Here is a 25,567-nt window from a genome sequence, read left to right on the forward strand (position 1 = left end):
GTGCCTCGATGCCAAACGAAAACAAAACCGGACAAATCCTGGTTCTGTCCTACATCCTGCGCTCAGTTACACTCTTCATGACAAGAAATCTCAAAATTATCGTCCATGTGTCCGATGATGGAAAATCCATTTCCACACGTAGAACATGTTGCTGATGGCAAGTACTTCTTGACGAGTTATGGGACTCATATCCAACTGGGAAAATGCTTTGGAGCAGGCATAGGACACGCAGGAAGTACGATTTACGTCACCCCTGCCAAAGTCACAGCCAACATTTACAACCTTCATGAATTTTTTTGAGTCTGGTTAAATAATAAGAATACTGTATCTATTTATACCAGCAAACCCTTTGGACTTTTTCTTAACGACAGTGTTCAGCACTCATCTGTATAGAAGTATTTATATCCTCCAAAACAAGACTTCTAAAGCCAGGCCTCAAGGAATTTGTGAATTTGCTTGTGTCCTCATCTTACCTCAGCTTCATCCGGCTGAAGTGTTCTCAGTATGCCCTCTGCGCCCCCTCAGTAGCTTCCACATCTCCACCCACCTATTCCTTGGGTACAGACAGCCTGGTGAGTAAAAGAAGAGAGAAGTCTCTGCCTCAATCAACATGCGGACAAAACGAGCATTGCCTGATTCATCTAACCTGTCTGCTACAGCGAGCCATCCTAAATGAAGCATGCAGGCTAATCTTATGACCTTCTGCACTCTTTGTCTCCCAGAGTATTACTGATGCTCTGTTCTTCCTCCTGAGAGATATAATCAACCAAGCTGGCTGAATCCGTTCATGAACCATTTTTTGAGCAACCGTTCTCCTTGAAAAGCCGCCTTCCCAGCCACAGAAAATCAATAACCTTCTTTTGCGGTTCATCTCTTATGATCGACGTACAAAACATTTTGTTGGAGATATGATGAGAGAAAGGCTTGGTCCAGTCACTGTCAATTCACATTCTGAATATTCTGATTCCTCTCTGAGGAGATTAAATTTTGTGATATATCCGAATTGGGCCCACAAGCGAGCAAAGAAATCAAAATGGAGTCATTTGAAACTTGTAATGACATTTTGGGGAGACCAATGAATGTCATTTGATCACTAGTCACTACACAAGGTTTTTGATCGATTGAAGAAACAGTATGGTTTGACTGCGGCTTTATAAATCAATTTCTGTGTTTTCGTCCACATGAACAACACAGCTGCAGTGTTTGGGGAACCACCATGAACTCAGAGCTACAGCTAATATGTTGCACACTCACTTTAGCAATTTAAAAATCTTTTTCCCCTCGTTCCGCTGTTAAAAAAAACAACAATGATAATTAGCATTTCTGTCCTACATTAGAGCTAACGTAGCTAACGATCGCTAGAATGCTGACAGAGTAAATTGATTTCACGCAATCATTGGAATGACAATTGCAGTTTAAACGGTTTCATTGATTCTACAATATGTTATTTGTTGGTTTAATTGTATTAGTTTCATGGCACGCTGCTGTAATGCCGACGTTCACATAGCATAGGTATGAAGGTAAATGAACGTACCTGTAGTTCATTCTTGCCAACCGTCATCAGCAATATCCGGTGTTGATTCTTTTCAGTGTCTGCTGCCATCTACTGGACACTTTTGGTTACAAGTAAAAGGATTGACTGGCGAGTCGTGAGTCTATCAGTTCAAGGTTATCCTTAAATAAATGCGTTCTATTAAAAGAAGTGATTGATTTGTACTTTAAGGTGTAATATCAATACGAAAGCGTAATCGCGTCTTTTTGAAATTCACCATACAAATGCAATAATGTGCTACGTCCGTTAGAGAGCAGCATGCCCCTTCACACGGCAGTGAGCACAACGCACACAGGCCAAAGCAAAATGGTGAATTCTAAAGCGTATTATTGGGAGCTTTATCATCGTGCTGCTGTGTGATGTAAGAGGCCTTGCTCAAGTGAACCTCCACCTTTGACGTGTTTTATCTGGACCGCAGGGATCCAAAATGCTGCTGATGTGACATATGTCCATTTAAGTTTTGAAAGGTGCCTTGTGGCAATTTAGGCCTTCAATTGGCAGCAGGCGGGCATGCCCTCTCACTTGAGGCAATACATCTCTAAAAAATAAACAAACATGTTTAATTTAATTTGGATACAACTGGATCACAGTAGCTTATTATTGTGTTATGTAACACTAGTGTTGAATTGATTATCACTAAAGTATGAAAAATATGGCATCTCTGCGACAAACTTATCATCCGCATCATAATGTACGGTTATACATTCGATAATCAGCGCTTGAGTCATTATCTTACAGTTCAGTAACTGTTAATTTCCCTGTGGAGAGAAGGTTCATTCATCAGTCAAGACCAGCATGTTTTGATATCGCCGATAACCTTCCAAATGAACACCGCACTAAATACCACAAAAGAATACCTCTCTGACTCCACTCTGTAAACTTGTTTCACTGATTGACAGAGTCGGTGTTTAACGCATGGCGCATGTTTGAAACACCATACTTAATTTAATGGCCGCGCTCACTGATTTGCAATTCTTTGTCATATGTTCTGAAGGTGAAAAGATACTAGCTGCGGGCATTTATCTGTTGGCTCTTGGTCTAACAGGAAATCTCAGCATGTATTTCCTTGTGTGTGTGTTGATGATTAACAACATGACTTGCTTTCAGTGAACACAGCCTCACATCATGAATCTATCTACTTTCAACTAAAATAATGGCGTGTTCCCAACCTTTTCCCACACCTGACTCCGCCCCCTGCGGTAGTGAATGGGTAAAAGGTACCAAGGTGACCACAGGTGCTTCATTCACCGACATTGTTGCTTATGTGGAGGACGCCTTCAACGATGTCTCGTGACTATTTTGGCTTCTCCTTCATGAGGAGCAATGCCAGAAACGACACGGCTGGCACGGCCCTCAATAATGCTGCTGATATATCCGTCATTGTGATTTATTTTTTGGTGGTCTTGGCTGTTGGACTATGGGTGAGTTGTTTCAACATCGAGGTTACCTTTTTGGTATCTTCTTTGGGTATGAAAGTAGTCGTTGGTTGTCAAGGTCATTTCTGTTTTCTTTGAGATCGAGTTGAAACCTAAACCTAGAAACAAATCGTAAAATCGCAAACGGATGACTCTCTGAACTGCGGTGCTTGAGATTAAAAGTTGCAATGATTACACATTGACTTTATTTTCCCAGAAGGGCCTTTATTGACTGCAAGCTGACTTTGTTTTTAGGTTGTGGGCATTTGATTGACAGCTGAAGGTTTAGCGGACCTGTCTAATAGCACAACCGTAGGACATAAAGTATAATATAGCATGTTTAAATTCTTCTGCTTGCTTTCAATTGCAGGCTATGGTTCGCACCAACCGTGCCACGGTCGGTGGCTTCTTCCTAGCAGGCAGAAGTATGGTTTGGTGGCCGGTGAGACCCTCATTTTCACGTCTCTTCCACGATAATAAATGTCACATGAAGATGGAATGCTTTCTGAATAAATCAATTGAATTAAAGAAAAAACAAAGAATAATAATGATAATAATTATGCCTTCCAAAGATTGGAGCATCTCTTTTCGCCAGTAACATCGGAAGCGGGCACTTTGTGGGAATCGCCGGGACCGGTGCAGCCAGCGGAATAGCCATTGGTGGATTTGAATGGAATGTGAGTTGAAATCATGAATTCAAATTCAATTTCAAATCATGTAGAATATACTTTTTTCGTATTATACGTTTTCGAATATGGTTATCGGATTACCTAAACAGTGACTGTTTTAACTTCAGGCTCTCATTGTGGTGGTCATCCTGGGTTGGCTCTTTGTGCCCATCTACATCAAAGCTGGGGTAAACAGGCCAACGTACTCTCGACTTACTCTTTCGTAAATTTAAACAAGATGTAGAAAGTATGGCGTCTATAAACTACAACAGCATTTGCGTGTGTTTAGGTGGTCACCATGCCCGAATACCTGAAGAAGAGATTCGGGGGGCAGCGCATTCGCATCTACCTCTCGGTGCTCTCCCTCCTCTTGTACATTTTCACCAAGATCTCAGTAAGTTGTCTTTACATATCTCCTTGACTGTTATCAATCGCCATAAAAAAAATAAAATAAAAAGTCATCTCCCATCTGCTCAGGCGGACATGTTCTCCGGCGCCATTTTTATCAACCAGGCTCTGGGGCTAAATATCTACTTGGCCGTCGTGGCATTGCTCCTGATTACGGGGCTGTACACCGTCACAGGTCAGACTGCACACCCGGGAGCATTTTATTCATAAAAAAAAAAAAAAAAAATTGTAAATAAACAAATGGCTGGGAACGTCTACCGGGGGGGTTAAAGTCTTTTCACACACCTTACTCTCAAGCCATTTGTCAGTGGCATGTTATTGTTGCTCATAGCCCATAAAGTGTGATAAGTGCAAGCTAGCCTTCTATAACACCGCTAGTTGAACAGTGGAAGAGCTTAAGTTGGTTGTGAAGCTTATTAACAACGTCCAAAAAATACGCAGAGTAGACCATATGCAGGAAAGAGTCATAAGAGGAAATAACGCTTAGCAAAATTTGACTCACAGACGAAAGTTCCCAGGTTGGAATCTCGGCTCCGGCCTTCCTTAGGTGGAGTTTTCATGCTTTCCCCAAGCTTGCAGTGGGTTTTCTCCAGGAAATCTCTGAATTCCTCCAACATTTCAAAAGCATGAATGTTAGGTTCATTGAAGTCTCTAAATCAAAGGGTGTGAGTGTGAATAGTGTGCCTTGCGAATTGATGGGGACAAGTCCAGGGTGTACCTCAGCTTCTCGCCCAAAGTCACCTGGAATAGGAGCCAGATCACACGTGACCCGAATGAGGCCAAGCGCTATAAAAAAAGCAATGGATCGATATAGTGCGTGAAAGTCCATTTATTGCAACATGAAAATGATTTACTTCTTAATCTGCAATTTCCTCGCCTAATCTATTTAATTAACCCTTTATTACACCCTGTAACATGATAAACTGTCCACTGTAGTAACCACTGTCCCTCAAAGGGTTCACCTATTAGCATGGCCTTTTCTACAATATGCTGTAATGCATGAATCTATGCTACAGTCCTAAATTTAGATCAGGCAAGTTAAATGCCAAGTTTTTCCACATATAAAACTCACATAGAACTAGAATAGCACTCAAAGATCTCCACCAAGGCTTAATCTCAGGCCCCTTCAGGTTTTGAATCGTTTCATTGTGTTTGATCTGTTGGCTGTATGACTGCAATCATCTAATCATGCTTTTTCGAATTTCATTCAGGATTCATCACCCCCATTTTGCATAGTTTTTAAGGACATAAGGATAAATTACAGCTCAAACTGGGAAGTGCTACAAAGCCGTTGTGTTTTGTCCTTAAGGTGGCTTGGCTGCGGTGATTTACACAGACGCCTTACAGACCATCATTATGATAGTCGGATCATTCATTCTCATGGGCTTCGGTAATCTTTTTTTTTTTCTTCTTCATTAATATCCATATGAATGCGGTCTGAAATATATCGTTTGAAATTTGTCTAAATAAAAGATCTGATTTGCAGCCTTCAATGAAGTGGGCGGCTATGAAAGTTTCCAGGAACGCTACATGAAGGCCATTCCATCCATCACGGGGAACATCAGCGAGAGTTGCTACAAGCCTCGGCATGACTCCTTCCACATTTTTCGGGACGCCATCACAGGAGACCTGCCCTGGCCCGGCTTGGTGTTTGGACTCACTATTCAAGCCATGTGGTACTGGTGCACTGATCAGGTCAGTCAAATGGCAAGTGGCGTGACTTAGGACATATCTGTGGTCATTAAGAAAAAAAAAAAAGTCTTCATGGATCACTTATTGTTTGATTAACCCTTTGAGGGACAGCGGTTCCGACAGTGGACAACTTATCACGTTATCAGGTTATAGGGTGCATGAAAGGGTTAAATCCAGCTTTATCTCAATGGTTTTGGCCAAGCAGAACTAAAGAGCCCACTTTCCTGGCTATTGTGTGCTTTCACGAATTGTCATTCATGCATTAGATGTCGTTTTACGACTTTTATCTTCTATTTCCCGAAGAACCAAATGACTAATGCGCCGGTGCCTCGGTGTTGTTGTTGACCAAGAGGATTAGCCGCGCCTCGTTGACCCTCACAGAAAGCCATTAGAGTGACACCCTGTCCAATTACGGTGGAGTCTTCAGCTCTGACCTTCTGTTAAGAAAAATAAAAAGTAAACAAACAAAAATAAGCAGTTTTCTATTTGGCTGCACTGTGTACATGAGCAGGCTACTTCTTTATTTCTGAGGGACAACGTGAGATCGGACTGTACCATTTCTGGTGAGAGGGGTCCAGGTTCAGGCTGAATATTAATTCTCCTTACATTTTTAATGTATTAATTGTGATTGTCTGTCCCTCAGTCAGTTGGTTACTTCGTAGGCACCTTACTCTGACACAGTTACAGTTCTTTTCTGAAACATTTTGTTCCCCCCCTCCCCCAATTTTGCTGCTGTAGACTGCAAATTCCCCCAGTGTCGGACAAATAAAGGTTATCTTATCTTATCTTATCTTATCTTGCATTGTAAAATAAATACAGTACATAAATTTGATACGATACCTTTCCAATTTTCATCAATACCAATACTTTCATTCATTCATTGAAAAGAAAGAAAAAAAATCAATCAACAGTAGTCGCTTCAGCCAAATTCATCCGCGTGACTATTCGCAGCGGGCCTAAGAGGTGTTTCACATCTGGGTTACATGGCGCTATTAGAAGGACACAGCGCCATTGTTGTGAACACAACTCTATTCATGATATGGACTTGTCTGTCTCCACCCTCCAAACAACGTAGGTGATCGTGCAGCGTTGCCTGTCAGCCAAGAATTTATCTCACGTGAAAGGCGGCTGCATCTTATGCGGCTACCTGAAGCTGCTGCCCATGTTCCTGATTGTTTTCCCCGGAATGATCAGCAGGATCCTCTACTCTGGTGAGTCACGCCGACGTTTCTAGGCGTCTTCCCCAAAGCGAGCCGAACAGCGTCGTTTTGCAGACGTGGTGGCCTGCGTGGACCCGGCCGAATGCGTCAAGCACTGCGGGGCCAGCGTGGGTTGCACCAACATTGCTTATCCCAAACTGGTGGTGGATCTGATGCCCGTAGGTGGGTAAAGTAGAACCTCGCCTCACAACCGGCCTAACCTCACTGAATCCAAGCCGTGCGTTCTCAGGTCTGCGTGGACTCATGCTGTCGGTCATGCTGGCCTCTCTCATGAGCTCCCTGACCTCCATCTTCAACAGCGCCAGCACGCTCTTCACCATGGACATCTACACCAAGATGCGGCGCTCGGCCACCGAGAAGGAGCTCATGATCGCTGGCAGGTTAAACGAATGAACCAGAACCGATTTGCACGGTTCGGCTTTGTAGACGGCCAACTGCCCCCGGCTGTGCTTGTACTCGTTGCAGAGTGTTCATTTTGGTGCTGATTGGCGTGAGCATCGCGTGGATCCCGGTGGTGCAGTCGGCCCAGAGCGGGCAACTCTTTGATTATATCCAGTCCATCACCAGCTATCTGGCACCGCCCGTCACCGCCGTTTTCATTCTGGCCATCTTCTGCAAACGAGTCAATGAATCCGTGAGTTCCTTCTGTTCGGTGGTTCGTTCATGTCGTTTACCGGAGGCTTGTATAAACAGCGAGATGAACTCTGCTCCGTTTATCGTCGTGTTAAAGAATGACTGTGCAAAGGTCTTTTTGTGACAGCTTTTAGTTCGGCGTTGTGTAATGAGGCGACGTTGGCCAATTTGCTGTTTTAATTTGAGCTCCACCGGTCGCTGTGAAGCCTTTTACGGCATACACCGGGAATCACCAAAAATATTTGACTCTTCAAATATGACATAATCACCATCATTAACCCTTTCAGGGACAGCGGTTACTACAGTGGACAAGTGAAAGGGTTAAAATATATGAGTGTCGTAGTGTAGTTGTGGCGGAATACTTACCGGGGTGGTGGTCTCCCCTTTTTAAGAGGTGGGATGGGAGTGTGTGTTCCAACTTCTTTCTTTTACAGGGTGCCTTTTATGGGCTCATGATCGGCCTCCTCGTCGGCTTATCCAGGATGATTGCAGAGTTTGCATACGGCACAGGCAGCTGCGTGGAGCCCAGTAACTGTCCCACCATCATATGCGGCGTTCACTACCTCTACTTCGCCATCATCCTCTTTGTGGTCTCCTGCATCGTCATCCTCGGCGTCTCCCTCGTGACCAAACCCATCGCCGACAAACACGTACGAAAACAGCTGATGGAACAGTAACCTGTACAAGAAGCGCCGCATGTCACTCGAGATGTTTTGTCTTGGGTCCAGTTGTATCGACTGTGTTGGAGCCTGAGGAACTGTACTGAAGAAAGAGTTGACCTGGAGAAAGACGACTGGGTGGAAAATGTCAACAGTATGGAGGTGGAGGGTAATTGTCTCATGATTAATAATAACCCAATTAGTGCAGCTATGACCTTTTTTTTTTTTTTTTTTTTAAATACTACTAGTTAAAGTTGACCCTCGCTATTCATGGGGGATAACGACCCCGCTGGCCAACGAATAGCGGAAACCCATAAATATTTGACGGCCCTTGAAATGCATACGAAAAAATTAAATAAATTACAACCCAAAACAAAATCTTCAAAGAAAACAAATAGATTCAATATAAGTTTCCCACAATAGACTGGGGCGGAGATGAGGGGTGAAAAAAATCCCTGACACAGCGGGGGGGGGGGGGGGGGGGAAACAAAAAATATCAGGAAAAAAAAGTCTTGTCAAATGTGGTCCTGTCATTTAAAAAAAATAAAAATAAAAAAGCACTTCCAGAACGATTCAGAAATGTAATCCCCCTCTGCGTTCTTTTCTGTCTTAGAACCGGAGGAAGAACCGGGATTCTGCAAGAAGGTGCAAGCGTGTTTCTGTGGCCTGGAGCAGAAAAAAACTCCAAAGCTGAGTGAAGAGGAACAGGCCGAGCTGCAGAGGAAGCTTACGGACACATCCGAAGTGCCGCTGTGGCGGAACGTTGTCAACGTCAACGCTCTCCTTCTCCTCTGCGTGGCTGTTTTCTTTCACGGATTTTATGGCTAAAGACATCAACGTCTTCTTCATGTTTTACAACTCCAATGTCTTCAGCATACAATGTAAATTGACCTTGCCGTTCCAATACTTTTGGAGGGGAGTGTAATTCATATCCCAGTGCTGCAGAAATGCACTTTGCGTCTTTGACATTTTTGTTCAATTCATCATTCCAAACACTCAAGACTACTTGAGTGAGTGGACACACATCCGGGGGCTTGTTTTGGAACGCAGCGTGCTTATCCAATATAATACAACCTCACTGGATGAAATAATGACATTGAGACATTGACGGTGTTGACTTCCTGAGGTCAACAGAAGCAGGACTGAGTCAAGATTTTACTGACATATTACAGTGCTGAGCTCCTTTTTTTTTCATTAGCGACTGCTAATTAGCTAGGTAGGAAGCTGCAGGGCTGGACAAAAGGAGGCCGCGCCTGGTTTACAATAGACACAAGCCAATGGCTTATTGTAAGTTATGTAATAAAATGATTTGTGATATTTTTCCTCCATGGATCTGAGGATTTTTTTTTTGTTTCATTTTCTGTATTTTGCAACATGAAGCTAAGTGCAAAGACGCCGCCTTCATCTTGAATGCTGAATATATTTATAGGATATAAGACAAGGGAAAATAATGTTGGGGGGGGGAACATTGCTTGTAACAGGGAGCTATATAAAAGCCACTTGAATCAGAACTTCTCCAAGTTATTTTGGAGGAAGAAAATATTTTAGAGCATGAGCTGTAGTCCTGCCTTTTTCTGCCATTGAAATAGTAAACAAATATCCTTTAAGTATTTATATTTGGATAGAATAATATTTTTCACTTAATTTTATATTGCATTACAGTGTATTTATTGTATTTATTTCTAACCATATTTTTGTTTAAAACAAAATAAAGGTAAGTATAAATTAGATAGGGGGTTAGAATGAATTCATTACATTTCCATTCATTTCAATGGGTAGCATTGTCTTGGTTGATGAACGTTTCATGTGACAAATTGGATCACAGAAGCAATCAGGTTTGTCACTTGAGGTTCCACTGTATAAACTATAATGATTACAGTTATTAACATGAGATGCTCCTGCCACACTTAACATGACCCGAGTATTAACCACACATTCTTTAGTTAATAAACACTTTATAAAGCATTGGAAAGGGCCCTTTCAATTTAAGTAACGCTTCTTGTCGAGAACCTCAACCATGGATGAAACGCAGTCAGCATTTTTACCGAACATGATTTGTTCGGGAATTTATGCTTCATTTCCTTCTCTCGGCACTCTGGAGATTGGATCTGCGTGTGCGCCAGCTTCCTGTATGTGTGTCTCGGGAGTTGTCTATGTGTGTATATACTGTCGTTGGCTCAGGAGGGAGGGTGCGTGACTGTGGGGGTTTGGCTTTTAATGTTCCTGATTGGCTGAAATATTTCCTCTGGCAACTGAAAAGCGCGCCGCCGCCGCCTGCGGGGCCACTGCAGTGTGTGCTGCGGCGACGGGATGGGAGGGAGTGTGTGATGGAGAGATAGCGGGCATGAGAGAGAGAGAGAGAGAGAAAGAGGGCAAAGTGAGGAGAGTGCGCATGTGCAGCAGTGAGGTGCGCTCGCCTGGAACCGACGAAGGAGGAGGAGGAGGTGCTGTTGTGAAGCGGGGCTGATAAGAGCTCAGGAGAGCGGGACGACAAGGAAAGCAATCCGGTTTGATTCAAAACCCAGGGGCCAGGAGGACTTAAGCTATAGCAGGGAGGAAGAGGAAGGATGGAGACAGCCGAGAGAGACGCACCGAAACACCCCGGAGGAGGCAGAGCGGCGGCGTGAAGGACAAAAGAAGAGGGATGTGGACGTGCCTCCACCTTGCCTCCTCCATCTTAACATTGCCTCCATCCTCATCCTGCCGGAGAAGCGAACGCCGCCACCTTCTCCTCCCGCTTGCCGAATAAAGACCCCAACGAGGCTTAAGGTGAGGATGATGCCGTTTTTGCCCCTTTGTTTACGAGACGGATCGCCGAAAAGCGATGGAGGAGGTGCCGGGAGGCTTGCAGTGCTGTTGCATCATCGCACGAGCATGACTGTCGATAGCCGTCCCAGGGCCAGTTACGAAAAGCAAATGTGGATGAACTAAGTTGGTGTTTTAACGGGATGAAATGCCATCATTGGCTCCACGTAGCCCATGGGCAGCAGCTTCCCCACCCTTGCTGTGGGAGTTGGAGGTCTCGAGTAGTCTTGACATTTGGCAGACGTCTTGGACGGTGTGTGTGTGTGTGTGTGTGTGTGTGTGTGTGTGTGTGTTATCCCGACACGTACATCGGTACTGCAGTGGGAAATATTGCCATTGCATAACCGTCTCTCCCTCATGCCCCAAAAGCTTCTCCATCTTAAATATCGTGCACATCAACAATGGCTTCTAGACATGGCGGGCCTTTTTCGGGGGGGGGATCAATCAGCCTTAATCAATCGAGCCGCCGTCGGCATATTGCGGAAGCTGATCAATCATCCATGAGGCGGCGGGTGAAGCTTATTGCTTTTTCACTTTTCCGCCTGCGTGCACCTCTGCCACGTTGTTGCCGCGGCAGCAGCTACAGGAACGGCGAGGAGCACTTAACGGAAACGAGTTGCAAAATGGCCGAAGTCGACCGTGGATGGTGGGAGGAAGAACCGTTTCAAAACCGAGTCGCACATCAGTCTTGACACATTCAAGTGAGCAACTGCATTATCTCGGCGGTGTAAACCGTGGGATTTGCACACAAGGTCACCGCATGTTACGTAATCAAAATACAACATAATACCCTCCGCGCTGCTTTTTTTTCTTTACCAGCCAATGTTTGAATGTCGCTGACAGCGGAACGCACGCCACCGCGATGTCGACGGCATGCGGTCGTCTCCGCGCCAACTCGTACGGATAGGCAGATGTGAAAAGGATGTGGCGGAAAGACAGGTTTTCATTGAGAGAAGATGACGAGATAGGGAGGGAGAGAGAGAGAGAGAGACACACACACACACACACACACACGGGGGGGTCAGGACGGAGACAGACTGATGACTCATTCAGAACATTCACAATCCTTCGCCTGGAACTGGCCTCCAGGCACAGGAGAACCGGCTTCGAAAAGATGGCAATTGATAGCAAGTGTTTGAGGACGATCGCAATGTCTGTCGGCCTTTTCGCAACAATGTTCGACGAGGTGTTCCGACACAATACAATACAATGCAGCTTAATTTAAAGAGGGTTGTCACATCTCATGCATGGAGCCCCACACGTCTGCTACAAGCTAAATTTGAAAGTATACAAGAAGCCGTTGCGTCCACTGACCAAAAAAAAACTAAAAAAAGATTGGTTCACCTTCCCTGTCCCGTGTAAATCCGCTTCAATTCCAAGCGCCGACTCTTAGGTCCAAGTACGCTAATGTTTGCGATGACGACCAGCAGGTCCGATGCCTACTTTGATTTCATTTGTGGCACGACGGCCGTGCACGCGCACTGCTGCGGAGACACTGCCGGGGATAACTGCGGGAAAATCTTGCAGCAGTTTGCACTTTTTCATTCGGAGGTCGCGGCTGGGATGAGCTCCTTACATAACAGCAGAGGGCCAACGTCGATTAGCGCGCAGGCTGCGCCAAAGGCGGCCCGTCGGCAGGATGAGGAGGTCTCTTATCGGCCCGTCTTGTGTTGTGTCATCTGGAAATCAGAGAGGAATAATTTTAGCCGCTTTGTCTCATCCGGGATCAAAGACTGCTTGTGCTTTATCTCCGACAGGTGCACGCAAACGTGCTGTTTATAGCCACTAAAAAAAATTAAATAATAATAATAATGATATCACACTAGATATTTTTAATGTCAATGTGATTTTGTAGTCTTCAGACAAATTAACTATTTCCGCTTTGCAAAAGACACGAAAGGCATAGGTGATGCATTTTAAATTCATCAATCAGTCTGGACCGAATCTCTGAACCCATCCCCATCAAATCAGTATGGCAGTGATTGACAGGCCAAATGTAGGTGACCCCTCGTGAAAGCATAACAGCTCAAGTACAGTACAATTCAGTTGTATTTAACTTTGAAGTTCAACACATTTGCGCCTTTAAGACTTGCTTTTATATAAACTTGAGTTGCGATACATTTTAAGGGAATCATTATTTAAGAATGTTCCTCATTCCCCCCAATTGATCACCTTTTTGCACCTGCCCTCTAAGGGTCATCCATCACGATGATGCATTCAAATGCATATCTTCCCGCCCAATGCCTGGACCTTATCACATGCGTGCGAAAGGGGCGGAGGAGCAGACAGGCTATTTTGAGGAAAGTGTCACATGTCCACAGTGAGCGCCGGGGGGGGGGGGGGGGGTAGGACAAACAGATGCATGATGGGAGAGACACACAGAAGTCTAATATGGCCGCGGCATCATGTGAGAGCGAAGGCTGTTGAGGATGCGCAGGGGAGGGGCGCAGGAAACGCTAATGTGTGCATGCATACACAAACCAGAAATAGAAACCTACTGTGCTGTGCCGCCGTTTTCCTTCTTCTTCACTCACCATGTAGGTCATCTCTGCCCGCCGATTTCCTCTCAGTGAATCGTCACTGTGCACAAAATAAAGGACCGAGGTTGTTGTCTCTTTGTTTTGTTGGAAAAACAAACAAACAAAAAGGCTCACCCACATGCTTGATGTTCTTGAACCCACGCGTAGTACAGAAATCCCGACAATCCGTTCTCGTGCTGTTGAGAGCTCCGTGGATGACGGAGTGTTGACGGAGAGGGAAGCGAGCAAGCGCGTCCGTCACGGTCACCTGCTCTCGGATGACATCTGTTTGTACTTTACACCAGCTGTAGCAATGCTGCCTTTTACGGGGGAAGTCAAACGAAATGCAGCGTCCGGTATCCCGAACTTTGCGGCTCCGGGGGAACGACATAAAGGTGTACTCCACATCCAAAGCAGCGGTAAGAGCCTCCAGGCTACTTCCTGGTAGGCTGCGAAGCAACCATTTCCAAATTTGGGCAAGCTCGCGCCACAGTGCCTTTGACCTTGTGCGGTGCCCCACAGTGAAAACTAAATGCGCTAAGAAACGGCAAAGCAAAATCTGTTGCCCTAACTAAGTCACACACACGCACACACACCCACACCCACACACACACACACACCCACACACACACACACACACACACACACACACACACACACACACACACACACACAAAAATCCTCCAAGAAACTTGATCGCTGAGTCACACTAAAAAGTCGAACCTCACAGCTGGACTCAATCCAAAGTGTTTCTTTTGTCACCAGATTGACACTCGCCCGGTTTCGCAATACGATATAAAGCACCGTAAAGTGCAATGTCACAGTATCACTCACATCCTGTCCTCAAAAACAAATGACTGCGTGACTGGCACATGCATACCGGACATTTTCTTTACAGATACAGGAAGTGGGCATCCTTTGCTTTTGAAATGTAATCAGTGTTGTTGGGGATATACCAGGGCAACGATAGCACTCGTGCTTCAATTTCTCACCCAAATGCAATATTTGAACCTTCAAAGTAGATCGATTGAATAATAGGACGGGGTTGGGCACATGTGTCAAACTCAAGGCCCGGGGGCCAGATCTGGCCCGCCACGTCATTTTATGTGGCCCGCGTAAAGCAGACGTGTGTGAACTTCCTTTCTAAATTCTGTACCGAAATGTGTAATAAATAACATTGACATTTTGCAATAATTTTCTGAACCTGGTTACACTCACTTGAATCATAAGTGAACAAACAACAAACAAACATTGACTGATTTCAAAACTTGTCATCCATCAATTCGTTGTGTACAAGTAATACTATGTGATGATTAAATATGAATTCGGCCCTCCGAGGGACGATGAAACTCCAAAGTGGCCCATGACAAAAATGATTTTAACACCCCTGGTGTAGGGTAAGGGCCGAGTGACTTCGAAAGGAAACGAGTCCTCTTGCTACGGATGCTACAAAACGCAACACTGTTTTCACCGCAGCTGTCGGCACAATCAAAAAGGAGAGTAACCACCGGCGATGGTTTGTGTCCGTCGGCATAGATATGGATCACAAAAACAGGCAAAAGGACTGCATTCCTGTTGACGACCAGCAATGCGTCCATGCGAACACACGCCTGAGCAAACCATCTCCTGTGTTCTGTTTCCACAGGTAGACACGCCAAAGCTATCTGGAGGACGCGTTTTCACCACCGAGAGAGGGAGACAAACAGTGGCCCGCACTTTTAGACTGTTGTCAGTCGTCATCCGTGCGAAATCTCAAAGGACGCCTTCCCTTAAATCATAGGCCGCCATCTTGTCAACAAAGACGGGAGCCAACCGGGGGGGGGGGGGTCTGCTGAGTGAATTGGGCAGAGCACAATACAAAGTTTCACTTCACCAAATTCACTCTGAGACACTTGGAATTGGATCGTTCCGCCCCGTGAATGCAACCATCCGCCAACCCGTCGCGTGCGTGCATCTAATGTGATCGCTTGGTGCTAACTGTGTGAATATCATGTTATTTTAAGAGGTAAGTGGCCAACACCGGTCAAAGAAGCTGGACTGTTTATTCTTAAGCTTTGAATTAAGGTGCTCTGGCTCAACTCTTCAACCCAGCAAGCCCTCCCAAGGATTCAGGCTGACGGGAGCCTTCATCAGGGTCGGGGGCGGGGTCTCTCAAGGCAACATGGAGGCAGCGCTTCGTCCACATGTGCCCTCTAATGGCTGACTTTAACATCGCAACACGACCGAGTTCTCCACTCCCCATTTCGAGCCTCTTTGCGTCCACTTCCGAAATCCAAATGTCTTGCCTCAGGCGTCAGCCCGTCACCATCCCGATGGACACGGTCAAGATCATCCAGTCCGAGAAGTTCCCCAGAGAGTGCACGGTTCCCGTCACCCAGCCTCGCTTCGCCCCGCCACCCAGGGTGGCGTGGGACGGCGGCGGCGGCGAGGGGGAGATCATCGTCAACCAGGCCTGCAGCGACCTGAAGCTGGACGTGACGGTGGCGACCCCCAGGCCCATGCCGTCCCCGCAGACCCCCGCCGTCCGCAGGGAGCAGAGCTTCTTAGCGCAGCGCAAAACCAGTGCCAACGAGATCTGCTACCACCAGTTCCACTACAAGATGGAGGACGTCATCGTCAATCAGTACGTGCTGCGCTCCTCCTCCACGTCCTCGTCATCGTCCTCGACCTCTTCGGGGCCCCCCGTGCCCTGCGAGCCCCTGAACTGCCCCACCTGCGGCCACACCTACAACTTCGCCGGCAAGCGCCCTCGCATCTTGTCCTGCCTGCACTCGGTGTGCGAGGAGTGCCTGCAGATCCTTTACGAATCGTGCCCCAAGTACAAGTTCATCTCCTGCCCCACCTGCCGCCGCGAGACCGTGCTGTTTACCGATTACGGCCTGGCGGCGCTCGCCATCAACACCAGCATCCTGAGCCGGCTGCCCGCCGACCCCAACGGGCCGGTGCAGTGGGGCGGAGACGTCGACCGCAGCTGCTACCAGACTGTGCGCCAGTACTGCCAGTCGGCCTGCACCTGCCACATCGCCAACCCGCTGTCCTCCTGCGGCATCATGTAGACAAAATGCGGGCGCCGCGTAAACGCTGCTCAGCTCAGCCACACCTTTGTCGACTATAAGCTCTCCCCCTTACCCTCACACACACACACACACACACACAGATACTGTCAATAATCCCTCCACAGATGACTTATCTCTATATATTTAATAGCACAGATGGATACTGTGTGGGACTTCTGGTTGCAGACGGTTCAATAAATAGTTAATATATGTATTTTACGTATGGACTGGAATCCTGTTCACCCTCTCTTGTTTGGTTGGATGTGTTTGTCATCTCTTTTCATGGGAATGCCAGGGGGAGTCGAGTAACCCCCACCCCCACCCCATCAAGGTGAATAAAGATTAAATTAATGACAACGCTCTTGTCGCTGATGGATATCTTTTCTCGACCAGTGCAGTGGTTTCCAACCTCGACACCACGGCACATTTGTGTGCCTACATCTATCGGTGCCAGCGGCGTATAGTGACTGTTTATTGTGGGGAGTACGTTACGGACCCACGCACAATAGGTCGGAATCTGCGATGTAGGGCGCGACTGTACTGTACGCTATTCTGACCCTAACACGGTATTTTGATAAACTGAAATGAATTAAGAAAAAAAAAATCCACTCGTTTTTATACATCCCAGGGGGCGGGCGGCCATTTTGCCACTCACCTGGTTTCTGGCTTCGGTCACGTGACGTTCACCAGCTGAGCTACGTGAGCACTGCGTTGCCGTTTTCAGTCGACGGCGAGCGGCAAAATGGCCGCCTTCTGAGTGGACAAAAAAATAGGTGGATTTTGCTGCTTCATTTATATTGCACCAACGTAATATTAGTCAGAATGCCATGTTTAGACTAGCGAGGGTGCATAGAACATATTATGGTCAAGAAAATATTTGGCTTGACTTCCCCTTTAAATAATCATATAATTGCACATAATGTAATGACAGACACCCAAAACGTTTATTGACAGGCTGTTCTTAATGAGCAGGATCTCACCAGCACATCACAGTTTTACAGTTATTATTATTGTTTTGATATTTTAACGAAAAGCTCATTCGCACATATGAACAAAAGGCTTGAGAATCAGTGGCATCGGTCTCAATGCTTTTGTCTACCTGTAGTAACTGTAGAGCTGACTTCACATCGCAGGAAAGTGTGGTGGGTTTCAAATGTACACAATTTAAAAAAATATAGACATATATATATATATAGTATATCTTGGTGTATATTTTGTAAATATTGCATCTGTTTTATGACTTTTTACACATTAAGATGAAATAATATTTGCAGTGGTATAAGGTATTGCATATTACAGCCATAGAGGAAACAAAATACTGACAAATTTGCATATTTATCATAACTTACATTATCTTCAGATGTCTACAGCTAAATGTATTGTTACTTTTCCTGCCTGGTCAATGTGTGGTATGAACGGGAAGAGTTTTCCACCTCCTCCTGAACAGTTGGCTGAGTTGTCGCCGGGCGGCGTTCCTTTCAAAGGACTGCATCGGTTGGCTGGAATAAAAACAACAACAACAAGAGCGCATTGAACAGAGCGGCGACGGAGACGACAGGAAGCAGTCGGTAGGGTGGCCGGATGTCAATTTGGAGCAGTCCCTGCATCGCCATGCACCATATGGCGCTGGTTTCCAGCTCACCTATTTGTATTTTGAAGACTGGGCTCGTCCTTCTTCAGAGACAACAACTTGATCTTCCTGTTCTTGGCGCTTACATTAGCAAAGTCGCCCTTTGGGGAGGGAGAGAGAGAGAGAGAGAGAGAGAGAGAGAGAAGAACAAACAACAAAGCACAAGATATTAATAATAAGGCTTGTGTGTATATGTAGCATTACCATAAAAAATACAGAACATATTTATCACCAACTTTAGTGATAAAAATGATATATAGTTTTTAAAATTCATTTGTTTTAATTGTGATAGCGCTTACTGGGTAGATAGTAACACAGTCAATTTTTACCTGTATTTTATTGCTCTGAGCCTCCTTGTCCAGTAGGTTGAATGTACTCGACTGCTGCCCTCTGGAGCCCAGCTTAAACTTTCCTGCTTAAAAATAAACACATAAGTGATCAATCATAAAAGTCAAACACATTATTGAAACACGCCCATTGTTCTGCTGTTCCGGAATATTTCGCACCAACCTGAAAACTCACGTGGCTGTGTTGATGACACGGTCGTTTCGGAAGCTGATCTCTGTCGAAAATATTCCGGAACTTCCTTGAGCCGTTTGTCCTTGTCAGAAAGGCTCTCCAGCCGAACCTTGTAAAAAGTGAGAGGCTGACTCTGCTCTAATGATTGACAGCTGCTTGAGGTCTGACAAGACGAAGGGAAGGACGTTATTAGTAATCAGGATGGCTTCCATGAGAAGAAACCTTGAAAAAAAAAATGCAGCATGTGCGTCTGTATTTGTGTGTGATTACCCGAGCCCTGTCCACACTGCTGCCACCATTGACAAGCTGCTGCTTTGCGACGTCCTCCCATTTTTGGCACACCTGCTCCAAGTACCTGAGCCCAGGACTCAGGCCCGTGGAGAACACCTCAGGGGGGGCCTGAAATGCAGCACAAGACAGGAAGGTTACAAAACAAACAAACAAACTATAATAAACCACACAATGAATAACTCATTATTTTGTTCATTACTGTTTCTCTGCTATTCTGACAAGGAGCATGCAATGTTATTTGTAACCTGATTAGCCTGACTGATAGCATAACACTTTTTTCCCTTCTTCAAAATCTCGATGTACCTGCCCCAGTGTTTCGACTCAACAACAAGAATGATTTAATTACCGTAAATCTAATTAAAGAGTTTGTAAATGACTGGAAACTAACTTGTACCGTGTCGTTCAGAGCTCGGGCAATTGCCTCTGAACTTGCAGATTCATCAAGTGAATGCCTGAGAACAAAGTCGGCTCCGAAAGGGCGTTGTGAATAAACAGTGTGATTAACAGTGTGCCGTTCAGAGAGTGACACGCAGGACTATAATTAAACCTACAGCAAGAGGAGATTGAATAAAAGGTTAATTTTTGGTTCCTTCTTTTCAGCCGTGACAGCTTCTACCATCCCAAGTAAGTACGGGAAATCGGTGACAACATTGCCCGGTAGAGAGAAGGTCATTGATTTCTTCTACATTGGCCTTTGCTTGTGTATTCAACGGTGCCGTGCAAAAGGACGAAACCCAAAGGTTCGAACAGCACCGTGGTCAAGTCCAATAATAAAATCCACACAGGCGTCTAGAGAACATGCGAACCAGTTTTGGGTATTCCGAGCTGGATATCGAACCGCGGGGACCCGCAGCAGTGCTGTGCAATTGCGCAACCATCGCTAGCATGGACGGTTTACATAGCTAACGTGGGAGTTGGATCATTGGAGCGAGTTGAGAACTGCTTCCCGTTAACGGAAATTACAGACCGATGCGGTGCGCAAATAAATTGTTTGCAAAGAACCGGCATCGCAGTGCCTGCGTTCCACTGAAAGGAACTCTGAATGCTTCAACACACACGTTTTGGACAGTATCATCCTCGCAACCTTGCGCGAACACTTTGTGGATACAGGGACGCCCTTCCTGTTTGAACGCGAGAGTGCACAAAGCAAGTCCCGAGAACTGACATATGGATGGAAATGCGGCACATGAAGCCACCGATATTGACTTTCGCAATGACGTGACTTCTTCGTTCGCATGTAAGTGAAAGACTGCGGCATGCTCTTCTCTCATGTACAAATTTGCATTCTGGCACAGGCACAGGAATGGAACCCTGAAGAGCTGCCTCGTCAATCCGGCCGCAATTGGAAGCATAAAATTCCCCTGTGATTAACCCGCTGGTGAATCAAGGGTGCCTCTCACCCAAAATGAGCGAGTATGGTCTCAACGTGACGGAAAATGGATGGAGGACGTACTGGTCAATGGAACATGAAGATTCGGGGGGGGGGGGGGCGACGACGGAGTTTACACCATGATTGATTGACCAATTAACTCACAAACACTTCAAAAGGAAAGAGAACATCTCCGACTACCTGCTGAATTTTCCCTTCCATTACTTCCACTGCCTGCGGGTGCGAAGTCATGTCGGCAGACTGGTTTCTGACATCCTGCAACAGAGATATTTGGGTCAGGCCGCCACTGACGGCGGTGCAGAGTGAATAATGGCATGTGTGCGGTGTGAAGAGAGCTCGGAAGAGAGTCCGGAGGGTACGACCCCCGTCTGCCCCTTTCTGTCACTTTTCCCTTTACAAGGGGAGCAAGACTCAGCATGTTGTTCTTCAAACCGCTGCTGGCATCCGACAACGGACAACCTTCAAGCTAACCGCATCGCCAGAGCCAAACCCCGACCAAACCAGACAAAACCCCCTAACTGTAACTCCCCCAACCGTAACCCCGAGGCCCTAATCCAAACCCCAATCCCAATCCCGGTACCCTAACCCAACCTCACCTCCGATTTCAACCGCATTGGTCCCATCCTTCTTTTGGAAGCCAGGATTTGTTTTCTCACGCCCGATATCTGCCAGGCTGGAGCCGACGGCCTGGCGGTCTCCCATGAGCCGAAACTCTCCGACCTCAGAATGGAGGTCCTGCGACGAGAAGCGGTATGATCACGTTGATCAATTGCGTGCGGCTCAGGAACTTTCCGGGACTCTGATCTCTGGAGAGCTTGTCTGAGTTTTTGGTTAAAGTCTACGGATCCCTGAACTCTTCTGAGGTTTGTAGGCTGGGAGAGGGCAGGCGGTGACAAATAAGGGGGCAACGAAGCGGATCCATCTGACGAAAATGGGACGTGGTTGTCATTCCCTGCCCCGGATGCAAAAGAGTCCGTCTCTGCCATATCCATGGACAATGACGAGGTGGGAAAGAAAGTGTCAGTGCTGGCTGTCTCCACTCCGGAGTCCACCGATTCCGTCCGCGCATTTTTCTCCAAGGCGGAATAAGAATGCGAAGAACGTGAGGGGGAATCTTTGGAAATATCCTCCAATAACTCGGGGTCCGGATGTTGCTCGGCCACCCAGGCCTCCATTAGGTTCCCAAAACTCCTGTACAGATTCATTCACCCTGGCTTCGGTGGCACTTCACAATCCAACTGCAACAAGAACGTGAGCAAGGATCCACTCTCGAGAGCCTTCTTGAGGTGACTTGCTCAGGTAGAATTCAAAACATCCCACTCCGGTCCGCCCCCACGCCTTTGTCACCACGCCTCCTCCACAGAAATGATTCATATAACTGAGTTTGCAAATGCTCTCTTTCCTTGTGTGCGTGTGTGTGTTGTTGTTTTTTTTCTTTCTGAAAAGACCATCTTCAGGCTTCTGGTTCGAGCAATTGACATCATCCGAATTTATTTGCACGCACATAAAGATTCTGTCGAAAACATATTTGGCGGATGCTTACTGTACTTTTTTCATTTATTTTTTTTTTTAAAGCCTGATGGGAAATGTGTGGAATTTTTACAAAGCATTTAACCCAGGTTATCAATGTGACTCATTTGCATGATCATTCTTGCTGTCACTGAATGCCGAAGGAGATCAAATCTGGATTTCACAACAGCGGTGACGATCTGTACGACAGAAGGAATGTGTAGAATGGACATTGCAATGTGCTGATATGATCTGAGCTGTCTACCTCAAACACACCCGCGCACACCCGCACACACACACACACACACATTGATACACAAGCGCGCACACACGCACGAAAGCCTTTTCACAATCACTATTGCACAAAAGCAAATGTGCGAGTTTTCCTCACACTGTAGATTTTCACAATGCATGTGACTGTTTTACAAACTGGATTTTTTTTGTAATCTCCTTTAAAAACACATTCACATAAAAATAGACAAAGTAGAATTTAAGGAAGATAAAAATTCCAATTAAATTTTCCCCTTTTCCTAATAGTTTGAGTAACCGACCTCATCTAGCTACCTTGCCTCTCAAGACGTGAATGCCTTTTAATTGATTTTTTTATATACAGTATATAAAAATATTATTATATAAATATCATATAAAAATTATTTAAAAAAATACATGATATAAATTTGAATTAAAATCGATGGTAGCAGCGGGCCTTGCGGTTCGAACAGATGCTTCGCCAAGCCAACTGCCCGTCATCCATTCCAATACATTTTCAACTATCTACCACTAGAGACCGCTGTTGCGCATTAAATGCAGACTATCTCGCGTTTCTTTCAATGCCAAACAAGACTCGGGAGGAAATTGATTAACTAGCAAACCGAGACGACGAAATTAAATGTTTTGCCGATTCCCGTTATGTAGTTCCATCATTTTACAACGCCACTATTTGAAAGAGGAAGCCTCGGGGTCATCACCCTGTTTAGTTTGTTGGCTATTGTGTGTAGCAACCAAGCAAGCCAACACCTGAGCAACCAGCCAACAACAGTGCAGGTGACCCGCTGGTGCCTCTCAGAGCACCAATATGGAGACAGAACTCAGCACCGTTTTGTTGGAGCGAGATCCACATTATATGCCAGGGTGAGTACATTGCTCCAAGCACATCAATATGTCATTTTCGGGCAAGAATTACAGTTATGGCACAGATGAATCCTACCGGGGCTTTATTTTTTTTTTTAATGTGGGGGTCGGGGGGGGGGGCGACTGTCTGTCTTTAGCTACTCAGGTTATCGTCCACAGCTAAAGTTCAAAATAGGCAAATCGTACGGGCAGCTGATGGCCGAGTTGCTTCACCCGGTCCCGCACTCGGGTGGTGACGGGACCCTCGGAAGCATCCCCGAGAGGCACGCCGGCCGGATCATGCCTGGTTACACCGGTATCTCCCACCCACACATGCAACCAACCACATTAATATTTACTGTTAATATCAGTTAATTTGCTCAGCATTGTGCACATCCTCTTAATTTCACCTTAATTGCGGTCTATGATTTGTTTTCTTGAAAATAGAAATACCTGTAATGTGTTCCAAAGTGACTTCTTAAAACATGAAATCTATTTGAGGCATTTTTTGCTGAAATATTTTACAAACTTCCATATAAGTATAAACAGAAATTAATATGCAATCTAAGGTAAAAACAACAAAAGAGTCCTAAATTGACGGCGAGTCACGTCACAGGCGAACCCCGTGTAAACAAACGTGAGAGAGCAAGTTGAACACTTCAAAACAACATCGTCGTTAAAAAGGTGACGCTTGATTTGTGCTGCTCGAAATGTCAGTCTGCTTGTTACCGCAGAATGTGATCGTTATAAATTTCGAAAGGGCATACGTTGTTTCGCAAATTCTTCTCAACTGTGAAAAAGGAGCTCTGAGTTTGAGCCATCCGGACAACTCTGAGGGCCTGCGGGCGCTTGGGGTCGGTCACATATTTTCAATTCTGATTGTCAACTTTAGAGATTCCATTGTAATTACAAAAACTACCATGTGATGTTTTGAGCGCCAAAGAGTGATTTAGTATACACAGTGTACAGTATGTTGTTTCTTGATTTATTAATAGAAAAGTGGCCTTTACCCTGACAAACTTTGCACGCTCGTGTTTCTTGCCTGTAGGTTTCATCCCCAAAAGGCAGAACTACATTGCCTGCAGCTATGCGGAAACATGCCAGAGAGCATTTTCGGATTTTTACCAGGAGATGTATACAAATATTCAACGAGCGTCGACGGATCCATCATTTGCCGACAAGTACTCGCAACCGCAGTCAGAGGTTTATTCAGCCTTGCTTTCTCTCTATTCTGTGACTAAATGACATTCTACAATCTACCGGTAATGAGATTAAAACATTTTTTTAGAAAGATTTTAATTTTTTTAACAGCGTACCACTCAGATTAGAATCTTTGTGAAGGCAGATTTTTGTTGCTACAGCTCATGTTCGGATTACATTCGAGTGTAGCTTCAGGTGTACCTAATGAAGTGTCCAGTGAGTCTGTATTTAGCTCGGGGAGTGCTTGAATCAGTTCCCGCACGCTGAATTATGAATGGAGGGGCTCAGTTTCAGCTCAGTGTAGCGTCATCCATCCTTCCGAAAGCGAAGGAGACATAAATAGTCACATTCAAAGTAAAAAACTTTGTAATGTCTATTGCATGATTCCCAAATGCGAGTATTTCATCGTTTTTTTTTCTACAGTCATGTTTTGGTAAGGCATGTTGTTGATTTTTATGTCCAGAGGACAACAGCGCCCCTAGCCGCAGTTTCGGACCAAGTGGTATCCTCCAAGCCCTTAAAGAGCTTTACCCCTATTGCAAAACCACATTTGTTGGATGATGGCCACCCCTACAAGTACTACATGTCAGGTACAATGCGAGGCTGATGGCTAATAAATTAAGCTAAAAGATGCACAAATGTTCAACTTTAGTTTTTCTCTGGGGGGAAAAATAAAAAGAGGGATGATGCAAATAACAATGCAGCAAACAGACTACACTTTTTATGGTTTCAGTGCACTTGCATCGGGCCAGGTAGGGTGGTTTCCACCATTTGTTCGACGTATTCTCTTTTTATTGTATGAAAAATTTGGTACGGACCCATCGGATGACATCATCTTGAAAAATAGATTTTGGACTTTTATTTTTGAAGGCTTTACAGGACATGTGCCGAAATCCCGCTACCTAATTGGGAAAGGTTACCCCGTTGTCACAAACGAGGCTCTTGTCCACTTGGGGAGGCAGCACGGCGGCAGCGACTGTTCACCGCCATCCGTACTTGAGAGCTACCCATCACGCCACAGGGACGTGGTTCCAGCTTTCACGGGACATCTCCCTGGTGTGTATTGCAATACGTCTCATATTCATATAAAGCAGAGGGGATGGGGGGGGGGGGGGGGGGGTTCGCAAAGTCCGGCCTCAGTTTATTAACTAGCGTAAACCATCCCACAGGATACAAATTCATGTACGGGCACACCTTTGGCCGTCTTTCGAAGAAAGCTTTGGAGAAAAGTGCCAAAAGGAGACCCCATCTCCAAAAATACTGAGAAGAAAACAGATTTCAATAACAAGAC

At 45.6% G+C, this 25,567-nt stretch overlaps 5 protein-coding genes and 1 long non-coding RNA gene across 9 annotated transcripts in view; 3 read left to right on the top strand and 3 right to left on the bottom strand.

Moving 5' to 3' along the window:
- Window positions 1-918, bottom strand: part of sppl3 (signal peptide peptidase 3) — a 46,956-nt gene extending 46,038 nt beyond the window's left edge. Inside the window, exon 1 of the mRNA XM_086134207.1 lies at window positions 474-918. Within this exon, the coding sequence (XP_085990333.1) occupies window positions 474-484 (11 nt within the window). The 5' untranslated portion in view covers window positions 485-918. The remainder of the gene's footprint in view (window positions 1-473) is intronic.
- Window positions 919-2,670: 1,752 nt separating this feature from the next.
- Window positions 2,671-9,579, top strand: slc5a1 (solute carrier family 5 member 1). The gene is made up of 15 exons (XM_086135011.1): window positions 2,671-2,973; window positions 3,338-3,409; window positions 3,540-3,644; window positions 3,764-3,823; window positions 3,925-4,029; window positions 4,113-4,218; window positions 5,353-5,433; window positions 5,530-5,738; window positions 6,811-6,946; window positions 7,010-7,117; window positions 7,185-7,335; window positions 7,421-7,589; window positions 8,023-8,238; window positions 8,317-8,416; window positions 8,861-9,579. The coding sequence occupies exons 1-15, from the start codon at window positions 2,815-2,817 to the stop codon at window positions 9,073-9,075; spliced, it is 1,992 nt and encodes a 663-aa protein (XP_085991137.1). The 5' UTR covers window positions 2,671-2,814; the 3' UTR covers window positions 9,076-9,579.
- Window positions 2,944-13,364, bottom strand: LOC147191596 (uncharacterized). The gene is made up of 5 exons (XR_015103506.1): window positions 13,225-13,364; window positions 12,629-12,731; window positions 7,955-8,266; window positions 4,546-7,567; window positions 2,944-3,086 (listed from the first exon to the last, which is right to left on the bottom strand). It is a non-coding gene; the product is annotated as an uncharacterized LOC147191596 (long non-coding RNA).
- On the top strand, window positions 10,510-16,984 carry rnf208 (ring finger protein 208). 2 transcript variants are annotated; one of them, XM_086135015.1, is made up of 2 exons: window positions 10,510-11,016; window positions 15,217-16,984. In XM_086135015.1, the coding sequence occupies exon 2, from the start codon at window positions 15,755-15,757 to the stop codon at window positions 16,625-16,627; it is 873 nt and encodes a 290-aa protein (XP_085991141.1). In that variant the 5' UTR covers window positions 10,510-11,016; window positions 15,217-15,754; the 3' UTR covers window positions 16,628-16,984. The 2 variants fall into 2 exon arrangements, with proteins under 2 accessions (XP_085991141.1, XP_085991142.1); XM_086135016.1 differs by lacking the exon at window positions 10,510-11,016 and adding an exon at window positions 11,033-11,305.
- Window positions 16,985-17,549: 565 nt separating this feature from the next.
- On the bottom strand, window positions 17,550-21,894 carry LOC147191598 (uncharacterized). Of its 3 annotated transcripts, none has more exons than XM_086135014.1 (7): window positions 21,054-21,894; window positions 20,638-20,712; window positions 19,047-19,175; window positions 18,768-18,939; window positions 18,587-18,672; window positions 18,270-18,358; window positions 17,550-18,126 (listed from the first exon to the last, which is right to left on the bottom strand). In XM_086135014.1, the coding sequence occupies exons 1-7, from the start codon at window positions 21,660-21,662 to the stop codon at window positions 18,027-18,029; spliced, it is 1,260 nt and encodes a 419-aa protein (XP_085991140.1). In that variant the 5' UTR covers window positions 21,663-21,894; the 3' UTR covers window positions 17,550-18,026. The 3 variants fall into 3 exon arrangements, with proteins under 3 accessions (XP_085991140.1, XP_085991139.1, XP_085991138.1); XM_086135013.1 differs by having other exon boundaries at window positions 18,587-18,669; window positions 18,780-18,939; window positions 21,054-21,678; XM_086135012.1 differs by having other exon boundaries at window positions 18,587-18,669; window positions 21,054-21,677.
- Window positions 21,895-22,869: 975 nt separating this feature from the next.
- cimip2b (ciliary microtubule inner protein 2B) lies at window positions 22,870-25,558 on the top strand. Its single transcript, XM_086135022.1, has 6 exons — window positions 22,870-23,097; window positions 23,235-23,392; window positions 24,125-24,279; window positions 24,740-24,866; window positions 25,147-25,332; window positions 25,446-25,558. The coding sequence occupies exons 1-6, from the start codon at window positions 23,042-23,044 to the stop codon at window positions 25,538-25,540; spliced, it is 777 nt and encodes a 258-aa protein (XP_085991148.1). The 5' UTR covers window positions 22,870-23,041; the 3' UTR covers window positions 25,541-25,558.
- The last annotated feature ends 9 nt before the right edge of the window (window positions 25,559-25,567 follow it).

Source organism: Hippocampus guttulatus, chromosome 17 (assembly GCF_054856545.1).
Source record: "Hippocampus guttulatus isolate MCC_2025c chromosome 17, RoL_Hgut_1.0, whole genome shotgun sequence".
NCBI lineage: Eukaryota > Metazoa > Chordata > Actinopteri > Syngnathiformes > Syngnathidae > Hippocampus > Hippocampus guttulatus.